Source organism: Ursus arctos, unplaced genomic scaffold (genome assembly GCF_023065955.2).
Source record: "Ursus arctos isolate Adak ecotype North America unplaced genomic scaffold, UrsArc2.0 scaffold_19, whole genome shotgun sequence".
NCBI classification, from domain to species: Eukaryota; Metazoa; Chordata; class Mammalia; order Carnivora; family Ursidae; genus Ursus; species Ursus arctos.
Genome location: NW_026622863.1, coordinates 14003849 through 14026394, shown reverse-complemented (window position 1 = coordinate 14026394; position 22546 = coordinate 14003849). Strand labels below are relative to the sequence as shown.

At 46.1% G+C, this 22546-nt stretch overlaps 1 protein-coding gene across 3 annotated transcripts; it reads right to left on the bottom strand.

The window, feature by feature from the left end:
- Window positions 1–527: 527 nt before the first annotated feature.
- On the bottom strand, window positions 528–11652 carry HERPUD1 (homocysteine inducible ER protein with ubiquitin like domain 1). Of its 3 annotated transcripts, none has more exons than XM_026494809.4 (8): window positions 11355–11652; window positions 8695–8772; window positions 8531–8605; window positions 7408–7538; window positions 4828–4950; window positions 3970–4320; window positions 2347–2452; window positions 528–1289 (listed from the first exon to the last, which is right to left on the bottom strand). In XM_026494809.4, exons 1-8 carry the CDS (start codon window positions 11505–11507, stop codon window positions 1125–1127), a joined length of 1182 nt encoding a protein of 393 aa, XP_026350594.1. In that variant the 5' UTR covers window positions 11508–11652; the 3' UTR covers window positions 528–1124. The 3 variants fall into 3 exon arrangements, with proteins under 3 accessions (XP_026350594.1, XP_026350596.1, XP_026350597.1); XM_026494811.4 differs by having other exon boundaries at window positions 8531–8602; window positions 11355–11621; XM_026494812.3 differs by lacking the exon at window positions 528–1289 and having other exon boundaries at window positions 2373–2452; window positions 4127–4320.
- Window positions 11653–22546: the final 10894 nt, after the last annotated feature.

Genomic DNA, 22546 nt, shown 5'->3' with positions numbered 1-22546 from the left:
ATACATACAACTGTGTTTTTAAGATTAGTCTCAAAATCAATACTTCAAAGATTCAAACCACAAACGCAAGCTCAGCTTCAGAAAGCCTGCTGGATGAGGTGTAACTACCACAGAATTGCCAAGGTGCAAGGTGCTTAATGCCACTAACCTTTTTTTTTTTTTTTTTAAAGTAGGCTTCGCACCCAATGGGGGGCTTGAATTCACGACCCTGAGATCGAGAGTCACATGCTCTACCGACGAAGCTGGCCAGGTGCCCCAACGCCACTCACTCTAAACCTGGAGAATCCAAGTTTGATGGGTTACTACATAAGCCAGTACTGCTGGAATCAGGGAATGGGGACAAACACAAGTGTATTCTTCGTCAATTAAAACTTTCATGGCCTTACCTTATCGTTCTTCATTAGTACAAATGGTCCTTTTATAAAAAGAAGCAAAACATTCGGGTGACTTACAAGTCAGCAACTCAACTGCTGACCATCCAGCGACACGGACATGGAGCAAACTGCTAAGATGACAGGAGTCTCTGCCAGGGTCATTCATAGTAAAACTTTATTGAACAGAAAACCCAGCAAAGGTTTTCACCTCTGCAAAGTTCCCCTTGGTTTAAAGTAAAGCACTGCATTTTAAAAAGCAATTATACATAAGTCTTTCCTAGAAAAGTCCTGCTAAAACATGTCTAGCAATTTCACTGATTATATAAAGTAATACACTTAGTGTAATTTAAACATTCCAACAGGAATCAAATCGTACCAGCAGAACCATTTCTGCATCTATGATATCTATGTACAAACACACATGCAGACACACACATCTGAAAAGTCCTCAGGCATAAACATGCGACACTAATGCCTTCTACTTACAATGCCTATGAAACTACCTACAATATATATTAAAGCTCTTCAGAGAATAAAGACATGAGAAGCCTTGGACATTTTTTGTTCATCAATTTGTATCATGGCTTCACGTCTTAGTTTCTGCTTTTGCTTGATCACAAAAGCATATCCTCCTCCTTGCTGATTCTTGAATTCTGTGCCATTGCCATGTCCAGGTGAGGAAATCTAGCTGGAGTCAGATGACCCAGTCCACGCCTGTCGAAGCCTCCAGCAGCCAGAAAGCAAGCACCATCAGTTTGCTATGGCTGGGGGGCCTTCTGGGAGAAGAGAAGCGAAGAAAGTCTTGAAGACGAGCCAGGCTGTGCTCATAAACGAAGGGCTGGTCTGCTCGTCGTCCAGTACATCCCTGTCTGGAGGGAGGCGGTTGGGGTCTTCGATTTCAGGATCAGGGCCTTCCTACAGTTAATGAAACACAATGAGAAAACCATTAGGACTGTGACAAATGCCAAATAATGTAATAATGTTAGGAAAAGGCAGAGTAAATCCCTGGCCCCATATTCAAAGCACCCGGGCAGACAGGATCCCAGGGAATGATGTCCTGGGCTGGAGTTCTCAGTTCTCTCAGTTCTCAGGCTGGATGGAGGCCTGGAAGTTCACAACTGCTGGTGAACTTCAGAGTTTTGAAAATTCCCGGCAGTAAGTATTAGAACAAATGAAGTAATTCGATCTTTATTAGTAAACTCATGAATTAAGTTAACCAGTTCATTAAATATGGATATTCTGATTTTGGCAGTGTTCTAAGAAACTAAAAATGGGAAACCCAGGGTTCTAAAAACAGATACTAGGGTGACAATTTATATTATAAAAGAATATCCTTTAGGGTTATGGATTAAACTGATCTATAAATCTAGGAAAATTCTCCAGGAAACCTATTCTGTAAGTGAGACATGCTTATATTCCTAATCTTTAATTAGAATAACTATCCACTAGCAGTTTCCAAGGTATAACACATTGTTATAGGCCTCTGAATGCTCAAAATAGTGAGTTTAAAAAAACACTATTTACATATGCCAAAATGCAAATTGCCACAGGACTAAAATACCTGATGGATTTTATGACATTCAATGTTTTTTTAAAAATAGCTACTCTCCAGGCGCCTGGGTGGCTCAGTCAGTTAAGCGTCTGACTCTTGGTTTCTGCTCAAGTCATGATCTCAGGGTCATGAGATCGAGCCCTGTGTTGGGCTCCATACTCGGTGCAGGAAGTCTGCTTGAGATTCTCTCTATCCCTCTGTCTCTCCCTACACCTGCTTGCATGCATGCATGCTCTTGCTCTCGCTCGCAAAATAAATAAATCTTAAAAAAAAAAAAAAAAAGCTACTGCTCTAAGAACAAATTTGAAAAAATCTTGAAACTTCAGCCTAATGAAATGGTAAGCCATGAAGCTAAGTATCTAAGCATTAAGGATATGAGAGCCTGGCCAAGCTTGCTGGGCCCCACTGGGAGCTCCTTACCTGTAAGTTATTGTTGGGGTCCTGATTTACAGCTTCATGAGGAGGACCATTGTTCGCAAAGTTCTGAACTGGTCTCTGTCTAAATGGAAACCACCCAACGTGATGCCTTCAAAAGAAGCACATAAAAGTTCATCTTAGCTAATCACAGTGATCTTTGTTCAAGAATTTAAGGGTCTTCTGATTAGACAGGGTCCCCCTTGCCGTCCTCCTCTAATCATAGCAGTGCTCTGATTAACAGCTCACAGCCAGGCCCATCTGCTGACTTTCTACCACACCATCTGCTAGACTTCCTCACTGGCCTGTCCGCTTCTTCAGGGTCACTATGGGGACTGTGTTTTATTCAGCACTGTGTGCCCACCAACATTAACAACGCCCCGAACACAGCAGTACTCTACAAACGCTTGCTGATCTGAAATAAACTTTACACCTGCAAACCTGACCGGGGGTGGGGGAGGGATAAATATACATACACACACAGAGCTGGGGTTATAATATGTGATAACCTACATAATAATAAGACCTAAATTTGGTCACAAATATAGGATTCTAGAGACTAAAAAACAAAGAATTGACTAAAATTTTCTTTGGAAAATCCAATTAAATACAAGTCTTACAGCAAATATGACAAAATATTAACAATCATTAATTCTGGATATAAGAGTAATTGTATTATTCAAATATTTCTCAAGATTTTTACAACTAAAATAAAAATCCATTTTCACTCCATAGGAAATATTTGTCAGTTTTGACCACAAGGACGTACACTCTAGGCCAGGGTTTCTCAACTTTGGCGCCACTTACACACTGGGCTGGCTATGTGCTGTGGGGCTGTCCTGTGCTTTGCAGCATGTCTGGCAGCACCTCTGGCCTCTGTCTACAAGATGCCAGTGGGACCAGCCCTCTAGTTGTGACAGTCAGAAGCATCACACCTGAGGACAAAATCATCCTGGTGGAGAACCACTACTCTGAGCCATGGATAAAGCCACATGTCAGGTCTGTAAAGGTTCCCTGGCCCTTATGAGCTTTGCTGCCATTCAGTGCCTGACCTTTAATCCTGGAAGGCAGCAACTACAGCTTGATAAAGATAAACTTGTTTTTATTCAAAACAAATACAATTTTCCCTTTCATGCCTTAGAATGGCCCTATTGTTGTGGTTCAGGAGCCTGGCAGGTACCTCACCTAGAAGAAAACAGAATGTTTTTCTTGCATTAACACGATTAATGTGTTCTCAGCAGTGCCCAACCACGCTGTCAGTTCCTTACACTGAAAGTGTCAGAATAATACGCTACTGAAATAAACTTCCATAGGGTCGCCTGGGTGGCTCAGTCAGGTAGCGTCCAATTCTTGATTTCGTCTCAGGTTGTGATCTCAGGATTAAGAGATCGAGCCCCGCACTGAGCTCCACATGGGGCATGGAGCCTGTTTAAGATTCTCTCTCTTTCCCTCTGCCCCTCCCCCTGCTCGCACTCTTTCTCTAAATACATAAATCTTAAAACACACACACACACTTCCATAAATGACTGAGACTGCTCAAAAACAGAGAAAAATCGGTACTTGTTTTGAGCCACCACGCAGCGTTAATTTGTAGTAAAGGGAAAAAGGGGAAGTGAAACATCTGCTTACAGGTACATAACGACGGTGGCCCCCATGACCATGAGGAACCTGCTCAGGGAGGAGTAGAAGTAGAGGATACTGAGAAAAACGGAAAATGTGGCTGCTGAATAGGTCCAATCCAACCAATCTCGATTTATTTCATCATCTTCTTCCACAATAGGGCCACCTTGTGCATTCATCCGCAAATTCTGATTGGCCCCGGGATTAACCACCACTGGAGGAGCAGCGTTCTGATTGGCTGGCTGGTTCTCTGCTGGAAACTGGTTGTGAATAGGGGCTGGAGCAGGTGCAGAGACCACAGGTATCTCTTGTGCACTTGGTGAGGGGACAAAAGCCCCCGATGCAGCAGTGGCCGCTAAACTAAAATAAAATCGACAGAGGCAGATACTGTTGAGAGCAAAGCACTGGGAAGACTGTGCTTCTCATAGCCTTATTTACACAGGGTCTTTTACTGTTAAGAATTCTAAGTAGGTACATGAAAAACTTGGCTTTTCTTTAACTTAGTAAAGAATTTCTTTACTAACAGTTGAATCTATAAATGCCTCTTCTGCTCCTGAGAGAGCCACATGGTAAATTTTATCTGGAGTCAAAAGTATAAAACTGTAAAAGTATGGTACGGTAGCAAATTAAACTTTTCACCAAAGTAGAGATACCTCATATTGAAGAGGAAGGAACTGACTGTAAATGAAGTCATCAAACTACATAGATACAAGCCCCCCTGAATTAATACACAAATTAGGGAGCAGTTATCATTTACACTCTCCCCCACCCACCAGACCACACAGAGCAGGGCTCTGAAGAGACTGATGAACAGCCTCACTCCTCACCCCTAGCCCCGCCACAGCCAGCAGACAGGAAAGGACTCACTATTGCATGTAGTACTGGCGTGCGTAGATCTGCTGGAACCAGGACAGCTGCAGCCACCCATAGGTCGTGTAGCCCGAGAAACCAGGCCCCAGGCCTTGGAACGCTGGCTGGGCAGCTTCAGGCCTATGAAAGATTTTTTTTAAAAAATACTCATTTTGACTTGGTTTAGTATGAATAAATGAAAGGTCTACATTACAATTAAGACTTCGAATCAGAGAGACAGAGGCTTTATTACAGTTACATGGTAGATTACTGTGTGACGCACCTGTGTGGTAAGTGCTGACCGAGCCCGACCACCGTGGCCCAGGTCCCACAGGGACACGAGAGCCAGCGCCCAGCACTGGGCTCTCATACCATGTTGTTACCAGCACATGAACAAGCCGGACCCTTTCAGGCTAGGTGGATCCTCACCCCCAGTCTCCATTTGCTGAGTATCATTGCAGCTTTAAACCCACTGTTTATCCTTCAAAGAGCAGCTCTAAAAAGCCACATCTCTCTCAAAGTCTTTCCTAAAGAAAACTACCCCCTCCTTCTGCTACCCATCTCTCCCCACCCCTAAATCTGAGCTACATGGGGGGGCAGAGTTATGTGTCTATGTGGCATCACTCATACGTGCTTACTGACCACTTGTGCCCTGGACAGGCTGCTGGGCTGTTATCTCACTGGATCCGCAACAACCTTGTGCGGAGGGAGCTTTCCCTCCATTTCACAGAAGGGAGCCCGAATCCAGCTCAGGGAAGACACGGGATTTGCACAAAGTCACTGAGCTAGTTAAACAGCAGGGCTGCATTTGAGGCCTGTCTGACACCAAACTCCTGTTTCTTAAGCAGCCTAGGGAAGAGCATACGCGTGTCATCTTTGGCTTTGTGCGCCTTACACAGTGAACTCCTTTAGTTTCAGTTTTGTGAACTGCTGCCAAAAGAATTGAGGAAAAATCAGGAACTGGTTATATGATCATCTCTGCTGGTTAACTCCCATCCTTGAAGTTATATGTATTGGCTACTCAATAAATATGTGTTGAATAAAACTGACAAGTTTCATCAAGGTGAAATTCACATACATATGGGCCACAAATCTCAAGTTGTGTAGCTAGAATAAGGGAAGCAGGTTTGAGTGTTTCTTATTTATTTATTTATTTATTTATTTATTTATTTATTTATTTATTTATTTGACAGAGATAGAGACAGCCAGCGAGAGAGGGAACACAAGTAGGGGGAGTGGGAGAGGAAGAAGCAGGCTCATAGAGGAGGAGTCTGACGTGGGGCTCGATCCCGGACCACCGGGATCACACCCTGAGCCGAAGGCAGACGCTTTAACCGCTGTGCCACCCAGGCGCCCCAGTTTTGAGTGTTTCTATCCAATTATCCAATCTTATACGTGGACAGTCTTTTCCTAAGTCGGCTCCGTGCCCAGCGTGGAGCCTAATGCAGGACTCGATCTCACAACCCTGAGATCAAGACCTGAACTGAGATCAAGAGTTGGATGCTTAACTGACTGACCCACCCAGGTACCTCTATGCTGGCAGTCTTTTAACCAAATTCCCTACCCAGAGTGTTTCTAAAATGGTATTCTGATTCAAGCAGGTCTTGGTATAATATTGTTTTTGATCACTTAAAAATGTTATAGTGCAAGAAAATGAGAGGATAACAAAGTGCTTTTGTAGCTCTGATGAGGACAGCACTGTAGATATGCAAGATATCTCTAAGGTTTTACTCAAGTACGTAGGGGTGAACTGACAGGACATCTGGGAATTACTTTTAAACACTTCAGAAAGGAAAAGGCAAAGGAGGAATAGATAAAACAAACATGGCAAAACTATGATCATTACTGGGCTCAAGTGATGGCTGTGTGAAGATTCATTACATAGTTCCCTCTGCTTTTGTGTGTATTTGAAATTCCCGTTAAGGGAAAAAAAAAAAACCCAAAAAACAACAACTCGTCATTCCTCAAATACCTGACTTTGTCAAAATCAAATATTAAAAACTACCAGGAGAAAGAAACCAGGGGAATTGAGGGGCTACAGAATTTCAACTTGCAATTATGTTTTTCTCTTAAGAACTCTCATTGTAAGAGGTTCCAAGAGCTATGAAATCCAAACATCAGAGCATTTAGTCACTGCTGGCTTTTTCTCTAAAGAATAGACCTTTTTTCCCCAGCACCGCCAACTCAGTCCTTGGCAGAGCATTTCTTAAACAATCTTTTCACCTTTTGTCACCCATTGTTACGATAGACAAAGCACAGAGCCACTCAGCAAAGCAGCTGTGACATGCTTATGCCAGCTGTTCTCTCTGCAGCAGCACGAAGTCCCTATCATGAGGTCAGCACAACACCAAGCACACCCACGTGGGAGGGGAAATGCCTACATTTTCAACACCTGCATCCTCATATGTCTGTTTTTAAAAGGCTGTGTATTAAGAAAAAATACATAAAAGATCTTTAAAAGTGAAGCCCCTAAAAAGCAAAATTTTGTACATTTTAAAGTTCTGTGACTATAAACTACAAATATACTTTTTTCTTAAAATTGATGCAAATAACGCACATCCATTTTGCATGAATCTCGTTCTCTATGGTAACACTCACCTTGAGATAGTCTCCCACCCAGAGGGAGAAAGGTTCCGAAGAACCTCCCTTTGCCTTAAACTATCACCTGAGGAATCCCCAGGATACTGTCCCTGATGGAGACCAGCAGGCTGCTCCACGGATTCAGCAACCTAAGTAAGTAGAAGCCGAACATTAGAACAAAGGACCTGATGCAACTGTCTGCAACCAACCTAAAAGGATTCTTCTGCGAATGCCTTATGTCCCTCACCCCAACCTCTGAACTTGACAAAATTAAACAGATGCAATGTTATATAAAAAATATTCTGAAATATTTTCAACCCAATTTCAATATATAGATATTTTAAAAATCCCTATTTTTCCCAGAGTAATTATGCTGTAATTTCATTAAAATCTTCCAATGAAGTTATCATTGGTGAGAAAGCATCCTGATAGTGTTCTACAGATCTTATGGTGGTGAATTTACTAAATCAAGAAACTGAATCTGACCAACAACATTTATAAATACAACCCAGCCATCAACCTAAAGGAAAGAAATTTCCTATCCCATGTTCAGATGTTTCAGAAAATAGAGTCATAATCCTAATTTAGAGTGCATTGCTACATTAGATTATCATTATTGTATATTCAAATCAACACTGTGAAATGAAAAATGAACGATTTTGGCTGTCAAACATAAGTCTTTAGAGATCACTTGATAGGGACTGTGGTCTTTTCTTATCCAATGAAATAAATCACAATAAAAATTTCCAAAGGGAATATATTCACTTTTTTACTGTTCATAAAAATTGGTGATTCCTTAGAAGCAGCTTATTATGTGCTAAATTTAGTAAAAACCCATTTTAGAGTGCCTTGCTGGTTTAGTGATCTGGATACACAGCTATTGTAGGCCAAATTATGTCCCAGTAGGGTGTGTAATGTAGAACTCTACTTTCCCACTACAACACTAATAGCATAGCCTACTACAACAATAGCAGACATGCACTTGTATGGGTAACTTTCTAATTCCTGATTCTTACTGGGGAAGAACCAAAGTATTACTTGATAAAAAGACAATAAAATCTCTTGAGTTTTTTTCCAACTCCCTTTATTTCTACCATGATGGTCTGAATGACATAGATTGATCTTCAAAAAGCAGACGTACCTTTGTGCTGGTTTCTGACATTTTTGAAGGACCCTTCACATTGCACACCAGATGCAAAACATGCCGTTTTTCCTGCTAGAAGTAATAAGAAGGTACTTTAGGACCTGAATTCAACCTGGTAAGTGCTTAAAAAACATTTAAAAGTTAATGTGTAAATGATGTACCTTTGGAAGCAATTCCTTGAGACACTGATGATCCAACAACAGCTTCCCAGAATAAATTAACCTCTGGTCCTCTGGACGCTAGTCATGGAAACAAAGAGTAGCACAGGTCAGCATTTAGCTCCCACAAGTTCCCAAACACAGAAGAAACTTTTATACAATTAACCTGGATATGGGTGTTCTTTCTTAGAATCACGGGGAAGCATTTTTTCAAAGGTCTCATATACAAAACTTTTCTTTAGAAAGTGCTGAACTTTGAATTTCTCTCCAACATGCATATAAATTTAGGATGGCAAATTATCTCCAGTCCACAAAACCTATGGTGACCTACTTGACTTTTAAACTCCCAAGGAAATTCCTTTCTGCCACTAAAAACACAAACTGAATGGTCTCAGAGAAAACTCAAAGTACTCCCAAGCAAGGTCAGCCTTCACCACAATCACCTAGTACTGTCCTAAGATAACAATAAAGCAACTCTAAACTAAGCTCTCAAAGAGACTTTTCCCAATACACAAATGCAGGTGTAAACCCTGTGAGATTTAGTATCCCTATTTGAAGGGAGGAAAAGTCTGAAACTGACTTGTCTAAGGTCACCTGCCGCTGAACAGTCAAGATTCCAACCTCTCTTCTCCTTCCCAGTGATTTCAAAACCACAGGGACTCTACACACTTTCATACAAATCTCACTTTTAAAATCTATTTTTAATTCCTTTAAAAACCATACTTACAACTAATGGCCTCAAATGATATATACCAAAGCCAGTACACATGAGATCACCAGCCAACGCCAGAACAAACAACTATGCAAAATTTGGAATAAAGCTGCTCCTGCCAAGTGGCTGGAGATTATAAAGCGAACTGTTTAAAACAAAACAATAACTGCATCTACTTATCTGCATAAATCAGGATTTTTTTGACACTATGCCCCTAAAACTACAGAACCAAATTGGATACTATGTTCACCACTGTTCCGGTTGACTTTATAAGTAATGCTATAGACATGATTTTGTAAAATGGTACTGAGGGGTGGGTCCTGCATTACATTAAAGAGTTCCACACTAGTAAAAGTTTGAAAACCATAGCTGCCTGTAGTTTTCCTTTTAAAGTCCTGAATTGACACTGTGTCTTTACCCAGAAGGCTGATTTGAAAAAAATTAAATATGTTTAACAACTACTATAAATGTAATTCTTCTCAGGTTAGAAACCAAATGATGAGTGCTCTCCAGCCACAATCTTTAAGTACAAATTTACACACCTGAGAGGTCTTTTATTTGGGTCTTCAGACTTAATAACAGGAGTGATGTTTGTCACCCAAGGAAGCCCTTAAGGGAAACTCTCCTCCAAAACACTGCCTTTTACTAAATGATGCAACACGCAACTACACCTATCTGCGTACCTATTAGCCATTCTCACAGCGACTGGGCCACCTGGGTTCTTGGAAGCCGCTGTGATGAAACTAAAAATAGTCCCAAGGGGTATGCTAAAGGAATGAAAGCTTATTAGATAAACAAGCAAAACTCAAAAGAGTAACTCAGAAGGAAAACTCACTTCTACCTTCCCTATTGAACAAATAAGGAACCAAAAGAGCCTGACCCCTGCAATACGGCAACTTTTCAGATAAGAAGGAACAATTTCACATCTTTTTCGGCCCCCATGTCTCCTCCTGTCTGATGGAGAATTACACTCGTGGGCAGTAAAGCACACTGCTGACACTTACATAATGTCAGAGCAGAAAGTAAATACAGGAAGGATGCAGCCGCCTCCATCACGTGGTGGGGAGGGAGGGCGGTGCTAAGGGTGATGTTGACAGATGTGTCCACCAAAACAAAGCGAGGAAGTCTGTAACTGAGGGGCCAAAGTCTTAAAACCCAGACTCAGGGAGCCTCCTTCTGCCTGCTTCCCTTCTAAATCACTCTAGCCAGAAAGCGCGCGGGGCTCCTCCCCGGGACGCGGCAAAGGCTGCGGAGTCCGGCGCGGCAGGGAGGGGCCCAGGGCGGAAGGTGGACAGGGAGGGGAAGAGCCACGTCTCGCTCCTGGGTGTGGGACCTTAAGTACACACTCCCCGGGCGCTCACCCTGATTCCCTAGCCACTGGCCCGGGGCTGGCCCCTGCCTCCTCCGCTCCACATCGAGACGCGGCACTCAGAAAATCCACTCGGCAGCATTTCTGTGTCCTCGCTTCTACCCAGATGCAATCCTAATGCGGAAAGCCCAGCCGCCCTGTCCTTTCGGGGAAACTGAGGCTGGAAGGGTGCAGTGACTCACCCAAGGTCAAACTGCTGGCTCAGCGACTTGGCTTAGGCCGGAAGCCAGACCTAGGGGACGGGGCAGTGGTCTGGGAGGTGGGGCTGGAGGGTGACAGTCTTAGGGCTGGGACCGCGGGAGGCGAGGTGACAGGGGACGGCGGCCCGTTGGAAGGCGGGGCGATGGCGGCCTAGGACGCGGAGGTGACGGCCAGTAGGCCGGACGAGGCGGCGCCTACCCCGGCAGGGCAGGGCAGGGCAAGACCCCAGCCCTGGGGAAGTGACCTGGTGAGGACCAGCCGTCGGGGGAGTGACGGCGAAGAGAGAAGCGGTAAGGGAAGGGGAGGCGGACGCGAGGCGGGCCGAGGGAATGGCAGCCGGGGCGGGAGGCGCTGGCAGCGGGAGTCGGGGGCCCCTCTCACCGGGCGCTCGGGGTAGACGCGGCTCAGATGGGCCTTGAGGAGGCCCACGCTCCAGCTGCGGTCGCCGCTCAGCTCCAAGTCGCGGTGGCGCTGGTTGGGGCTCTTCACCAGGAGCGTGACGGGCTCAGGCTCGGGTTCGGGCTCGACCTCCATGTCGGCTGCGCTGTGGGTTCCGCGGCGCTCCGAGATGCCAGGCAGGCGGCGTCGCAGCCGCCCACAAACTCCGCAACGACGGTTCACGTCTCTGGGGCGCGCGCCCCCGCCTCAGGCGCCTTTTATAGGCACCTCGCGCCAGGGCTCTGCGGCGAGAACACTCTGTGGCTGCCTCCCATTGGCTGAGGCAGAGGTCACGGCCCTAACGTGGCCCAATCGGCGCCCGGATCCGGGGGCGGAGGGGCGGACCGAGCACGTGGTCGCGGGCTGATGCAACCCGTAGCCCTTGCGTCACCCGGAGTCCCGGCTGCGGCCCCGGAACCCGGGTTCGGCGGCCATGTTTGGGCGCGCTGCGGCCGGGTGGAGTGCTGGGGCCCTGACGGAACGGGGGTGCGCCCTTTGCTCGTGTTGCTCCAGGCGCCGTCAGGAGAGTCAGGCCAGCAGATCCCCGGCTTGGCGGCTTCTGCAAATTGTGCCCTCACAAAGCAGCTCTCCCCGCCCTTTTTTACTCCAGGCACCAAGGCTCACTTCCCCTCTCCCTTCCAGGTGGGCGGCCCGGGACGTCAGGCTCCACAGCCTGCCCTACGGGGGAGGCCTCCCATGCCTACCCCGACCCCAGCTCAAAGAACGTCTGGGTGGACCCTGTTTGCGAACCCACCCGTAAGCGTGGCCCCACAGGCCTTAGCAGGGCGAGGAAGAAACGGGGCGGATTCCTCTAGGGCCAAGGACAGAGGCTTCCCACGTGCTGTTGCCACTAGTCTGTGGCCTCAGACGTGAACGTTGCACTCTCAAGTGTGGGGCATCACCGTTATGACTGGCAAACGGGCCACACAGTCCGGCTTAGGCTGGGAGACCCTCGCAAAGCGCCTTGCTTTATAGGATGCTAACACCAGCTTCCTTTAAATTGGGGCTGAGACCAGGAGGGGAAGGTTCTCGGTTTTCTAAAAGGTGTCCCTGATGTAGACAACCTTCCCTCCCCTCTGTAGGACAAAAGGTCCTGAAAAGCAAAACTGACATTGCGCGGGCCCCGTCCTTAGCCCAGTCGTGTTGGGACATCTGTTTATCCAGGTGTCAGGAGCTTGACAAGGGCAAGGGCAGGCGGCTAATGGGAGGAGCCTGGTGTGGTTGGTGGGTGTAGTAGCGCAAACTGGGCAGCTTGAAGGACAGAAATGTATTGTCTCACAGTTCTGGAGGCTAGAAGTCTGACATCAAGTCTTGCTCAGGGTTTGTCCCTTCTGAGGGCTTTGAGAGAGAACCTGTGCAATGCCACTCTCCTAGCTTCTGGTAGTTTGCCTCAATCTTCGGAGTTCTGGGGTGTGTAGCTGCATCATCCCACCTCTGCCTTCACGAACACCCGGTGTTCTCCCTGTGTGCATGCCTTCACATCATTTTCCCTCCATGCAGGTCCGTCTCTCGGTGCCAAGCCCCACCACCACCCTTAAAAAAAGAAAAAAAGATTTTTATTTATTTGTGAGAGAGAGTGCACAAGAAGGGGGAGGGGCAGAAGGAGAGGGAGAGAAAGAATCTCAAGCCGATTCCACCTGCCCAGTGTGGAGCCGGAGGGAGGTAGGGGACTCAATACTATGACCCTGAGATCATGACCTGAGCCAAAATCAAAAGTCGGATGCCCAACCGACTGAGCCACCCAGGCACCCCCACCCCCCCTTTTTATAAGGACACCAAATCGTATTAGATGAGGGTCCACCCTGCTAACTTCATCTTAGTTTGACCATGTGCAAAGACCCCATTTCCAAATACAGTCACATTCATAGGTACTGGGGGTCAGGACTTCAACATCCTTTTACACATTCAATCCGTTATAGTCAGCCTTAATGTAACAGAACTAGGGTGGCTTCTTCTTCAGCAGTCTTTATGTTAAGAAGAGGGATGGTGGGCTTTAGACATAAATTGTCCCCATGCTCAGCTTTCTGTGATTGGTTTTTGTCTGCTGAGGAGGGCTCTGTCGCTTTTCATCAGGACTGGCTTCACAGGTGTGGGACCCGTGCAGTCACAGAGAACTTCACTCTTGGTTTAATGCTCTGCTGTTACCATCTGAAATTCTTAATAAATTTTGAACAAGTTTTGCATTTTCATTTTTCACTGGGTCCTCACAAATTACGTAGCTGGTCCTGCTTTTCATACACAAGATGGAAGAAAATGACTGGTAGTTTTACAACTAGCTAGAAGCTGACCGGTGGGGCCAGGCCATGTAAAAAAGCAGAAACCTTTAAGGAGGCAGCCAGGCAGGAGATAACGACTTTACTGGGAAATTAAGTATGCCACATGGCATGGTTTCCTCCAGCCTGCAGTGACAAGCATCAGGACCCCTTGAGACAGCATATCCACTTCCATCAGTAAGAAAGTAAAGGGTGTGTTTTTTTCCCTTAGGGAAAAGGCAGTCTAATTTCTGTGATTCCCTTTTATCTCCCAATAAGAGAGCTCCTTTTAAAGGACTCTGGTGATTCTGCCTGTAGCGTATTTAGGAAAACATTAAATTCAAGTCCACAAACATGCCAGGAATAGAAAGGTAAACATGGAGTGACCCTATTCTCAGTAACCTTGCAAAGATAATGAGGGGTGATAAGACAGCACAAAAATACAGAACTAAAGGACAACCCGAAAGTCTCCAACATTTCTGAAGGACTCATGATTACACTGAAGGATTCCATGGCGGCAGGAGGAGAAGAGGGGGAGTCAGAGAAAACTTGATGGAAAAGCTGGAGTCTGAGCTGAACTTTGAAGGATGTGTAGGATTTGAATAACAGTAATAATGTCAGCAATTACTGATTAGGCCCAATAGAATGACCATGTACAGAATTTGCATGGCCAAGTATAACTCAGTGGTTAAAATCATGGTCCCAGAGTCAGACTGCCTGTTTTTGTAAACCTAGCTTTTGCCACTTGAGAGCTATGTGACCTTAGGCCAGTTACTTAACTGCTCTGTACCTAATTTTCCTCTTCTGCAAAATAGGAAGAATAGTAGTATCTATTTCATAGGGTTGTTGTGAGGTTTACATGATAGAACATTGCTGAAGTTCTTGGGACAGATCCAGACAGGAAGCGCTCAATAAATGTTAGCCATTAGTATTTAGCAAACTGAAACCAGTCCAATCCAGTGGTCCCTGAACCTGGCTATGAAACAAAATCACCCAAGGAACTTTTTTTTTAAAGTAAAGGTCCCTGGGGGCCTGGGTGGCTCAGTTGGTTAAGCCTCTGACTCTTGATTTTGGCTCAAGTCATGATTTCAGGGTTGTGAGATTGAGCCCCACATCGGGCTCTGTGCTGGGCATGGAGCCTGCTTCAGATTCTCTCTCTCTCTGCCTCTCACCCTGCCTCCCTCTCTCTAAAAAAAAAAAAAAAAAAAAAAAGGAAAGATCCCTACAACACCAGCACTGAGCCTTGGCAAAGATATGGAGCAACCGGAACTCTCACACGTGGCTGATAGGAGTATAAAAATGGTACGACCCTTTTGGAAATTGGTCTGGCAGTTTCTCACAGAGTTAAACACACACCTATCTACAACCTAGCCATTACCATCACAGGGATTTACCCAAAAGAAATGAAAGACCTGTGCAAGAATGTTCATGGCGGCTTTATTCATAATAGCACCAAACGTTGGGAACGGCCAGTTGTCCATCACCAGGAGACAGGATGAGCAAGCTACAGAACATTCATACGGTGGCATACCACTCGGTAATAAACAAAGAACCAACTACTGATACATGCAGCAGCACGAATGAATCTCAAAACTGTGCTGAGTGAAAGAAACAGACAAAAAGAGTACATATTAGAAGATTCCATTCATATGAAACTCTAGGATAAGCCAAGTTAATCTACGGTGATAGAACACAGATTCATGGTTGCCTAGGGATGGGGCCGGCAGAGATTGACTTGGAAGGGACACAGCAGTGGTGTGCCCGAGTCAGCTGGTACTGGCTCACAGGGACCCACTGTGAGCTTCTTCAGGGACAACTCTTTCAGTGACATCGTATCGATGGCTTGAAATTGGCCATGCTGGGAATGTTTACACCACAGAGATCAGCAAACACTACAAAGCAGAGCGTTTTTTATCCAAGGGAATCAGTTGTTAAACTCTTACCAACATATCACTGGGCATGAAGAAGGCTTCTGGGATGTCGAAATGTTCTAGCTTGATAGGGTGTGGGTTACGCAGGTTACAGACATTTTGTCAAGCCAGCTCAAGCTGTTCACTTGGGATTTATGCCTTTCCCTACGTGCACATTATGCTTCAGCTAAACATGTAGGGGAACAAACAAATCAAAAACCCAGGATGGGTGTCTGGGTCCCATTTTAGGCCTACCACATGGGGCCTGATGCACCCAAGTTGGTCCTGGTTCAAAGGCCAGGTTTGGAAACCACTGGTCAAGTTTGACAGTAAGTACAGGGTTTATTAAAACAAACAAAACAAAACAAAAAAACGTGATGAGGGGCGCCTGGGTGGCTCCGCTGGTTAAGCGACTGCCTTCAGCTGCTCAGGTCATGATCTCGGGGTCCTGGGATAGAGCCCCGAATCGGGTTCCCTGCAGGGAGCCTGCTTCTCTCTCTCCCTCTGCCTGCCGCCCCCACCCCCCACTTGTGCTCTCTGTCAAATAAATAAATAAAATCTTTAAAAATAAAAGAAAATAAAAAATAAAATAACAGTAGTGATAACCCCAGTGAGAGGTAAGACTGGAAAGAATTCTGGGGACCACCTCCAGAAAGACTATATATGGTCACCCTTGAGAGCTGGAGCCTTTTTTGGGTGCAGCAGGAGGTTTTTGAGCAGTGGAAGAGATGATGGCCATCAGTGTGGATCCATACCGTTCACAGAGGCTGCATTTGAGGGGGAGGGACTTGGGGCCGGAAGACCCAACTGGTTCATTCAAGGGGAAATGTAGATCAGCACTAGGATATGTGGGCAAAATGGAAAATAAGACATTGCAGGAATAAAGCAGGGAGGACCGAAGGTTGGTTCAAGAGTGGAGCTAATGGTGAGCACGACAGTGTGCTTACCACACGCCACACACACAGCTTCGAGAACCTCGCATGATGCATCCATTTACTCCTCACAGCGACCTTATGAAGTAGGATGGTATCATTATTCCCATCTTACAGCCGGGGAAACTGAAGCATGGAGAGTTTAAAGAACTTTCTCAAGGACGCAGAGCTAGTAACTTTTTGAAATTATTGGTTTTTAATTAACTGTACTGAGGTATAATTAAAATACAGTAAAATACATGGATATCGGGTGTACCATTCAAAGAGTTTTGGCAGGTGTATTTGCCCTATGTAATCCACACCCCTATCAAGGTCTAGAACTTTCCCATCCCTCCAAAAAGTTCCCTAGTGCCCCTTCCCAGTCAACCCACTCACCCTCCGCCACAACCCTGGTCCCAGGCGTCACGGATTGGCTTTCTGCCTCTCCCCGTTGGTTGCGCCTATTCCGGAAGTCCATATAAATTAAATCATACAATACGGATTTTGTGTCTTTCAAAGATAGAAATTCAAGCACATCAGGAAAAGAAATCCAGTGAGCTAAAGGGAAATCCGGGGAGCTAAAGGTAATTCCTAAATAAGATTTCTGGAAATGTGGAAATGAAAGGACTATGGAGATTTTTTTAACTTGATTGTAGTAGCACTTCCGTGGTGCTGTCTCTACTGAGACCTAATTCATCTTTAAATTCTGAGAAGGGGAAAGGGAAGAAGGAGTCGAGATGGGTTTTACTTTACAGTCGGGTTGTGAAGGCCGGGAAGGGGCCTTTGTACATCCTGAAGGTCACGGACAGGGCACATGACTTATTTTAAACAATCTGGGGTTTAGGCCCTGCTGTACCTCTACATTTTATTCTTGGAACTCTTATTTTATTGGGTGTTTAGAGATGCCCCCAAGCTCCAGCCAGACACCTTGCCTTTTAGGGTCATTTCTGAAGTCCTAATTTGGCCACACACATGCCATCTTCTTTGGCCCAGGAAATGGACATCCTGTTTTATACTCGTGAAATCCATCCCACAGCAACTCTGGTGTCCATGCTAAGCCCAGCCGGAAGCAGCTTTCTTTCTTCACCAGAAGTAGCCCTTGAAGCAAATCCTCCCTTATGATGTGGCCAGTGATAGGGAAGTGTCTTGCCTGATCAAGGAAAGAGGTATCTGACTGTGGTCTGCAACCTTTAAGGAGTGTGACACCCACTTCCTGTTATTTCCAGACCATCCTGCTGATCTCCGAAAAATGCTTGTTACGTACCTTTTTTTATTTAAGGAAAATCAAAAAGGAGCTGGTTTTTGAAAACCCCAAGTGTCTCTTGAACAGGAGACACCAAGGGGTATGGCCAGTCAAGATTGACGACTGGGGCCAACAATGGGACTGACAGTTAACTTCATGGTGTGTGCACTTCTAAACTCGGCCCTTATGAGGTTTAAAAATGTACCCAGGGTTCATTTACTAGATAATTTAAACATAGGATTACCATATGCCCCAGCAATTCCACTCTCTAGCGTATATCCAAAAGAATTGAAAACAGGAGTTTAAACAAAGAGTCGCCCATGAATAGTCATAGCAGCACTATTCACAATAGCCAAAGGTAGAAATAACTCAAATGTCCATCAACTGATGAATGGGTAAACAAAATGGAATATTACTCCGCTACAGAAAGGCACGAAGTCCTGACGCCTGCTGCCACATGGATGAGCCTCGAAAACATTATGCCAAGCGAAAGAAGCCAGACACAAAGGCCACATAGTACATGATTCTATTTATATGGAATATCCAGAAAAGTCAAATTCATAGAGACGGAAAGCAGATTCGAGGTTGCCAGGGCTTAGCCAGGGGGGATTGCTTAAGGGGGCTCGGATTTCCTTTTCAAGATGATGATAACGCTTTGGAGCTAGATGGCGGTGATGGCCACACAACGGTGTGAAGGCGCTAGATGTCACCGAAGGATACACTCTAACGCCAAGCCCTGCGCTGGGTGCCGGGTTGCAAAGATGAGTCAGACATGGTGCCCATCATGGCTAACATCTGCTCATTCGGCTCTTTCAGTAGTTGAGATACTGAAATACCCCACGCCAGTTGGTAAACAGTCACTGCCCTGAATACCCTCTGGCTTCCCTGGGCCCTCCCCGGAGACTTCTAGATTTCACTACCATCCAGTAACCCAAATGTGCTCCCCAGTTACCACCTTCGTAGATCTCATAGTCAAATGGTGGACACTCTAGATTTTGCTCAAAAATGATTACCTCCTGCAGAATTTCACCTTTTGAAGTGCACACATATGGACCACAATGTACCCCATATTCTTCCCTGTCTCCCTCTCTCCCACTCCCACTGAGCACCGTTTCTGTCTTCACGCTACCAGCCCCTCAAAATCTTCTCAACTCTTGCAGTTCACTTCTGGCGTCTCTAACCACCTTGGAGCTATGGTTGGCCATCTCCATGTACTTTTACCGTTCTCCCTGACTCTCTCCTGCCTTGGCCTTCCATTCTTTTTGCTTGGCCAGCCCCATTGCTGGGGAATATGTCACCTGCCTTCTGCATGTTCGCTTTCTGCCCCAGTGCTCAGGAGCCCTGCCAGGGAAAGTCACAAGAGCAGGTGTCCTGAGAGTTTTGCACCCTTGGGCTGGCAGACGTCAGCTATGCCTTCCCTGATGATGGGCAAAATATCCCCTTGCATTTTGTTGATCCCCCATTACTACCTCTTGGTCAATTAATTTCTTCCTTGCATCCTAAATCTTTCTGCTCTGACCTATAAATACACCCAGAGACTATTACTCACCCCCACCCTGTAACAGAGACATTTATTGCTCAATGAATATTCAAATGTTCCCCCCAGTTTTCTAGGACTCTTGCAGTTAGGTGGAGCCATGGGACTGATCTGGTGAATGGGCTTCGAGTGGAAGTAACACGTCACTTCTGGGCTGAAGCATTTGGAAGCCGGTGCACAGCATTCTCGCTCTCTCTTCCCTTCCTCAACGCGTTGGAAGCTACTGGCTGAGGAGATGTCCTCACCAGATAGGAGCAGTTTTGATCACTGGGTGTTGATAGGGAGAAGAGGGGCCCCGCAGAGTTGTCTAACAAGAACAGAGATATTTGTAAAAGAGAAATCAGACTTTGCCATGTGAGCTACTAATATTTAGAGGGTAATTTGTTACTGCAGCATAGCCTAGCATTGTACTGACTGATACACACCCTAAGATAACAACGATCAGAACATCTTCCCTGGAATCTGCTTCTCCCTCACGTTTCCAACTCATTTTTCCCCACCTTATTTTCCTTATGTTTCTCTCCACTGCTGCATTACTCATGTGTAAGGTCTATATGCATGTCTGCTGCTTTCCTTTTCTCTCTACAAATTATTCCTCAATCCCTGGTCCCTGACTCACACTTTACCAAATTATTCTCTGCAAAGCTCCCAGTGATACCCAGTACCCCAAATTCAATAGCATTCTTAGCAGCTTTAGCCCCTCTGCAGACAGCTGCCCTGAGGGTCTGCTCTGCTTCTTAGATTCTTTCTCTGGTATCTTCTGAGAGCTTGGTTACCCAGGTTTTCCTCCTGCCCCATCAATGCTGGTTCTTAGACTGCTTTGCTGGCTGCCCCTCCTTCTTCCTGCCCCTTAAATATAGCCCATCCCAAGGTCTAGCCTGCAACCCTCTCCACTCTGTACTTTCTCTCTTGGAGATCTCACTCAAACTTTGGCTTCAATATTCTTGTTCATGAGTGTGACTCCCAAATCTGTTTATGGTCTCTGTTCTCAAAGAGCACCCAGCTAACAGTGGACACCCTGAACTCTCTGAGCTCTAAGACCGCAATTCTACCCACTGGGATGTGTTCACCCATCAAGTATCCAAAACCAAACCCATTTACTCTCTCTCCCTCCAGCAGAAAGCCTGTTACCTTGTCCTCCATAGTACATGGTTTCTCCAACTTACAGCTGCCCAGGCTCAACTTTTGGGGGTCCATTTCCACCCACACATACATCTGGGGAATTCCTAGTTCTGGAAGGTACACGGTCTTCATCCTCTGCTCCATCTCCTCCCTCTTTCCCATGCCCTCTGCCACTCCTAGAGTGTTGGGCCTTGCTGACTTGCCTTTGCAGTCTGCATAACCTCCTCCCTGGGGGCCCTGCCTTTTCTTTCCCAGCTCCTCCATCTCTTGTCCAGCCAACTCTCCTCAAGCTCAATCTGCCCCTTCACCTTCAGTGTTTCCCCAGTGCCTCTGAGTCTGTTAGGAGCTCCCCAGCCTCAGAGAAGGGGCCTTCCACATTATGACTTTCCTGATCTTATTTTCCCACATCCACAGCCCTCATACTCCAGGAAAAGTGGCTTATTTCTTGTTGTCCAAACAAGGGCTCACCTTATTTGGGTCCTTGCTCAAACTACTCCTGACACCTGGGAGGACCCAACCCCCAGCCCTCCTTTCTGTCTGTAGAATCCTACCAATCATTCACACCTATTCTAAATGCCGTTTTCTCTAGAGACACTAGCCTAATTCCCTTGGTCTCATGTGTTTTCTCTCTCTTTCACAACCTTAGAGTCTTTTATTTGTAACTCTCTTATAAGCTGGGATGAAAAACTTGTTCTCTCTTGACACTGTCCTTCATCTGTATGACATTCTGCTGTCTGTCCTCTCAGGCAGGTGGTTCTTTGCAAGGCTCTACCCACATGGCATTTTTAGAAACTGAATTTGTTTTGGCTACATTTCAGGAAGCGGCACTTATATGATGCTTGTGCTTTCAATCATAAGATTAAACCTCACTTCAAATGGGGAATTACCAATGAAGCAGTGGCTGGGCTTTCCTGGGTCCCGCTTCTGTGAACACTTTTGAATTTAGCAGCTTTTTTTGTGACTTTCTGAGCTAAACATAGCTACAAGCGAAACCTGGCTGCTTTGCATGTGCTTGGGGGCCTCCCAGCCAGGTGGTTCTTCTGGAACATTCCAGCAAGCCTCATCTCTGTAAATTTACCTCTCCTTCACCACACAAGAGGCCAGGCCGGTGCGTAAAAGGGAATGCAGTCCAAATGGGGACTCTCCATGTGCTCATGAGGCCCATAGCTTTCTGCCTGGGAGGTAGAACTCAGCAAACCTATTGGGTGAAAAATGGGCCATACTGTGCTTACTTCAAAGCCACCACACTCTGGGCAGGAACTGAAGGAGGATATGAAATCTGGAGGCTGAAATGCCGAGGAGAAAATTGAGAGCTGACTGGACAGTGGCTCCCAGGGCGCATAAGTGAGGTGCCCCTGCTGGGGGGGTGGCCAGCATGCGAGGCTGCCGGCTGCCACCGGCCCCGTTCCATGCACAATGCAAGGACAGACTATACAGGAAACACCTCCCACCGCTGAAACTCAAGAAGGTAGAAGATCTTATCACCCAAAGGCAGAGAGAGAGAGAAAGAGATATGCTGGGAACTAAAATCTGTTCCCATTCTGCCGCTCTACGGGCCGAGGACGATGAATCGATGAATCGGAGGGCTTTCGAGAGCCCCCCCCTCCCATCACAAGGCAGGGCAGTAGGAAGTAGTGGCTGAGGGTGGGGCGTGGCTGAAGAATGTGTTCTCCACCCTACCCCCCAGCACCCACGACTTCGATCAACCGCGTGTGGGCCAAACCACAATCACCAGCGGGCCAGCTGGCTGGTGACACCTGTTCTGACCCAGCTCTCTCATGGGAGGCCTCAGACGGAGGCCCAGAGGGGTTAAGAGGTATCTGAGGTTGCACAGCCAGTGTTTTGGTGGGCCAGGCCGTGACCCTCTCCACTTAACCCCTCCACCTCTCGGGTTGAGGCAAGATTGAGAATCCTCAGAGACTTTTATCAAGACAGAAGAAGACGAGTTGCCTGTGAGCCTACAAACACGGGCAAGAGAAGCAAAGGGAATATAAGTGGCTCCTACAGATGTCCACCGTGGAAATCTGGCAATGTGACTAAAGAAGCAGTGGAAGCTCAGGGAAAGTTCAATCCAGGGTTGAGAAAACATAGTTAATTTTTTTCAAAACACTCAGCAGAGTTGAGAAACAGTGTGTTCCAAAACAAATAAATTCTGTTGAC